The sequence below is a fragment of the Meleagris gallopavo genome, chromosome 15, assembly GCF_000146605.3.
Source record: "Meleagris gallopavo isolate NT-WF06-2002-E0010 breed Aviagen turkey brand Nicholas breeding stock chromosome 15, Turkey_5.1, whole genome shotgun sequence".
Lineage (NCBI taxonomy): Eukaryota > Metazoa > Chordata > Aves > Galliformes > Phasianidae > Meleagris > Meleagris gallopavo.
In genome coordinates this window covers 17318694-17323632 of record NC_015025.2, presented here as the reverse complement: position 1 = coordinate 17323632, position 4939 = coordinate 17318694, and the positions used below count along the sequence as shown (strand labels likewise).

The 4939-nt window shown below is 45.7% G+C and overlaps 1 protein-coding gene across 1 annotated transcript in view; it reads left to right on the top strand.

Annotated features, from left to right (window-relative positions):
• Positions 1-3035: 3035 nt before the first annotated feature.
• The window catches only part of TXNDC15 (thioredoxin domain containing 15), a 4758-nt gene continuing 2854 nt past the window's right edge, over positions 3036-4939 (top strand). The window contains exon 1 of the mRNA XM_031555685.1: positions 3036-3047. Coding sequence (XP_031411545.1) covers positions 3036-3047 — 12 coding nt within the window. The remainder of the gene's footprint in view (positions 3048-4939) is intronic.

Below are 4939 nucleotides of genomic sequence, written 5' to 3'. Positions count from 1 at the left end.
CAAATGCTCAGACCAAAGCTAGATGTTTCCATGTTCAAGGCATCTTCTGCACACAAGCACTCAGGGGGATGCAGGGACAACCTCTTTATTCCACAGGCTGTGAAGCAGAAGGTGTTTGGTGATACCAGGTCACTCTTTCTGAGGCAGCAAGGTTTACCTTCGCCATGTCCACCTAACAAGTGCCTGCTGCCATCCTGGGAATGCTGAGCTGGGGAGAATTTCCCATAGAGTTTTACACCGTGATGCCAGGAGCCGTAATTGCCAGAGGCAGCCACAGCTGTTGGAACCTGCCCTCCTGCCTGTGAGTCAGAGTGAAAGTGCTGAAGCCATGAGCTGGCTTTGAGCAAAGATAAATGCAAAGCTGGCGCTGCTTTCTGAGCTTTTTCTATCCTTGCAGGCAAGCCTGAAAAAGATGAGCAAGGGAGCAGGAGAACCTCCTGCAGCCTTGGGTCCTCATGGCTGCTGCTGTGCTTGGCCCTGCCCACAGCCTCACCCTCAAACCAGCCCCCAGCCCCACCTGTAGATGTGGGACCATTTCCAGCACAAAAAGATTGCCTATTGGTTATGACCAACCTGCTCCATGGGATGGCTGAAGCAATGGGAAGATGGTGGCAGCAGGGATGTCTCAAGGTGGGGATGGGACCTGACTGGAGACAGGTGGGATGGGAGCCCAGCACCAAGCTCTTCTCAGCCCTGGGGAGGTCCTGTCACCTCCGTTCTCCTGGTTCGTGGCTCGGAGCCATCTCTCGTTTAGTCCCAGTGAATTACCAAGCCCCAGGAAGCCTACCTTACTTAGGCTTTTGTAGAAGTCAAGGGCTCAAATTGAGCAGGAGCTTGGGGAAACCATTTCCCTTGTTAAAATAAATGCATTAGTTTAATACGTACCAGGAGAGGATAGGGAGTTCTCCTTGTTAAATATTTACCAGTCAAACCCTGCTGAGGACTTACTTGGAGCAATTCAGCTTTAGTGATTTCCTTCTATTGTGGTCTAAGTCTCCAGCATCGCTGGGAAACCGCCTGACAGGGCTGGGATGGCTGGTTTGGATCCACATCCAGTGGAGGGATTGGAGCCTTACTTCCCAAGAGCAGCGGGACGCAGGAGAGATGCCCCAAAACCACTCCAAAAGGAATGAAAAAAAAAAGAGATAATGGATGAGTAGAGCCACAAAACACTGCTCTATGCCTTACCTGGCTCGGCAGCCCCTGAATGTGTCCTGGTAGGCACACAGCAGTGGGATTGATTGAGTGGGATTCATGGGGCTGATCCTCTTGGCAGTGGGCACATGGCTTTGAAAAGAACCTAAGCTGTGAATTATCTCCATGTCTGCATGATGTCTCTTCTGCAGCCTGGTGGTGGTGTTAAGTTGAATTCCAAGAATCTATCATAACTCAGGATTTCCTAAGGTACCTATTCTACTTAAGAGAAGAATTTTAGATATACGATATTTACGTGTAAACAGTAATCCAACACTCTCTTATGTTACGAATCAAATATTAATTTACAACTTCTCATAGTTTCAGCTGAGACAAGCCTTAGCTAACCTGAACCCAAACCGCAACACGAGTTTACACACCAGCAACTTTTGACTATTCAAAATTTCTTAAAATCAGCATCACTTTTTTCCTTATCAAGCTGATTTGATGACTCCACATTATTTTGCAACTCATTGCTTCCCCTTAAATTCCCTGGAATGAAAAGGAAATGTAGCCCATAGGAATGCCCATGGAAGTGCCTGGGTCTTGTTGGCCACTTGCTCTCCTGAGAGCAGCGATTACAGCTTTTTAAGGGTTGCCTTGTTTTTTTTAAAGAATGACTCTATTAATAATGCTAAGAGAAAACAGATGTGTCAGGTTTGCAACCAGAAATGTGGATATTCCAGGAGACATCAATTGTTAGAAGTAAACACGAGCCTTGATTCAACAAAGCTCTTAAGCAGACACTTAACTTTAAGCATGCACTTACGCGGGGCGTTAACATATGTTCTGCTATATAAGGAGGAACTTAAGTACCTACTTAGAGTTAAGCTCACGCTTAAGTGCTTTGTTGAATTGGGGCCAATACTTCAACTCTCCCTCTGTCTCCCTAACATTAACCGTGCCTGACATCCAGGAAATTCAAACAGGGATGGCTGTATTTACCTACTGATGTTTCTTTTCCCCTTAGAGTCCCTCAGTGCCCATGTGGAGAAACCATCACCCTTGTAAGAATTCTTCTCTATCTTTAATTTTTTTTTTTAAATCAAGATATTTTTCAGAAATATATTTGTTAAAGACGCTCGTTCACTTTCTGCTTTATTATTACGTTGGTTGGTTGTTTGAATCCTAAGAACCAAAAGGTGCACTGTGCAATGGTTTAGGCTCCTAAGCCAACCCTACTGCATGAAAACTTACATTTTCAGTTTTTGCTTTTGTAGTTTTTCTTTCATTACAGCTCCCGTTCACCAAGTAGTGTATGTGGGCAGTCAGGTAGCAATGGAGAAGGCTTTTTTGTCTTCAAGGTGTTGGTGACCTCCTGAGCCAGCCTGGGTTTTCTAAGGGACTCTTCTTTGCTGCAGAGAAACTTCACTTCCAGCTACAGTGAACTGAGGCTGAGAGCTTCCCCTTCTGGTCACGGCTTCTTCAAATCAGCACCCCTGCAAGCCCTGACTCCCAGCTTGCATCCTTTCTGTGCCTTGGGAGCAAATTCTCTGTCAGTTGCTTGTAGACTTTTGTTTGCAGCAAGTGATGTTGCTGTGAAAACTGAACAAATCTGTTTCCATGGGGCAATGAGAGCTCAGCAAGAGAGGGAAACAGCATCGGCACCTGCAGACCCAAACCACAAGGGGAGAACCTAGAACCAAACATTTCCAAAGTTTTGATTTGTAGGAGAAATTCTGCCTTTGTTACCTTCATCCACTCCAGTGGTGCCAGCGTTCCTTTCTCCCCAAGGCACTTCTGGACAGCTATTAGACTGAGGGTGCAGCAGGAGCTCTCTGGAACAGAACAGCCATGCCTTTCCCAGCCCATGCTTTCTATCTGCAGCAACCCAAGAAGTCATGACTAGAGGGGTATGGTCACTGCAGAAAAGAAGGATTTTGTCTTACAGAGCGAAGCCAAATGCGATGTGCCCTGGGCCTTCGCTCAGATGAGATTCAGAGAGCATCATCTGAATTCTGCTATGAGTTTTCTTGAACAAAACTATTAATACTGACCTCAAGGATCAGCCCTCCGCTACCTATTTGCAGATGGCAGCATCCAAGTTCCAGTTTTTTCAGTCTTGGAAAATAAAAAACCCCACCAGAAGAAAAGGAATGTGAGTTTGTACCTGGAAGGCTCCGGGCTGGAGCGCGCGCCCCTGATTTATGGCATACTTGTTAAAACCACTTGTTCTTGTCATAACAAAACAGATTGGAGCAAAGTTTGGTGGAAGGTCTCCTTCTAGTTGGCACTTCATCATGGCTTCTTACCCTTTCCTAGGTTCTGGGGGTTTACAGTTATATAAAACTTAATGAATCAGTATACTTTAGATTTCCTTCCTAATGCATATGGGTTCAATTAAATGCACTGTTTGCTTATTTAAGCGTTTTCATTAAATTGCTTTACTATATTTTCCCGCAACTGAAGGGGAGCATGGTGGGACCGATGCCATCTGCCACCATCAGTTTAGCAGAACCTTTTTCTTTGTTCAGACCCATTCTTGTTTATTATGAGACCCTCCTACCCCGTGTGCCTTGCACTTATTGCATTCTCCTCTTCCAACTGCAGACTGATAAATGAAAGGCTTGTGCAAAGACCTTCCTGCGTGGTACTTTTTAAGGCGTTCTTTTACAAGATCAGGTTGTGTTTTACTCCCCCTTCTCTCCCCCTGCTTGCAGATTCCTCTTTGCTCCAGCTTGTGAATAAATAATTGTTGCTATTGCAATACCTAGCAGCTCTTGCTGCCTGGCTCTGCTTTTGCCAGGCTGCACACTCAGTCCAGAACAGCCAGCTCAGGGCTGTTTGCTGTATTTAAGGAAAAGCACATTCTGCCATCCCACCTAAGGCTCCTTCTTACAGCAGGGCTGCTCCCTTTGCTACAGCTTTGGATCCTGAGCCTTCAGGACTTGCTGCACTGCCCTCTCTAGCACAGAGACAGTGGTTTGGTGCCTTCTCCCCTGTTGCTCATCAGGATGGACGATGCCTATTCCCATTTTGCAGACAGATTAAACTGAATAAACTCACCCGCTCTGCTTGGGACTGCTGCACAAATGCGGCGCTTTATAGACATCACTAATAGGAAAAGCACCTCCTGAGGAATAAAAGAGAAAAGGGGAAATCATTCATCCTAGAGGACTCTATCCAGGGGTTGGTGTTTTGATGTGGAAACGCAGTGATATTGCATCATTCATCTGCTGTCTGGTGAGGGAGCAGCGGAAGCACTTGGTTCTCTCAGAGCAAATTTTGCAATCTAAGGAGGAAAACGCCCAATGTTTTATCATCCTCTGTTCCATGCTATGGGCATTTTATAGAAGGGGAGATGCAAAGAGAATAAATAACTTGCCTAAAGACGCACAATGAATCCGTGGCATAGAGGAGCAAGAGAACTGCTTCCAACCACTGCTTGCAAGAGCCTTTCCCAGGTGATAATTTGGAGAGGGCACCCAAAGCCGAAGGAGAGGACTGGGGGGTGATGTTGGGGACCCTCACTGAGTGCCCCTCTGCTTTGTGGAGCAGTGCACCAGAACATCAGGTCCCAGAAGGGAAAGAAAGCAGAAAATAAAAAATAAATAGTGCTGCACAAACATTCAGTGCTCGGTGAAGTGAAATGTAAGAAAAAGGAAAATGTGGGAACATACATTTAAACTGGAAGGAAAAGCATTTCCTCTCCCCTATTCCTCCAAGCGTTTAACAGACATTTTTCTTCCCTGTTTTCCCCCTTCCTTTCCTTATTATTAAGATTCTCTGCTTTCTGTGTTGTTGT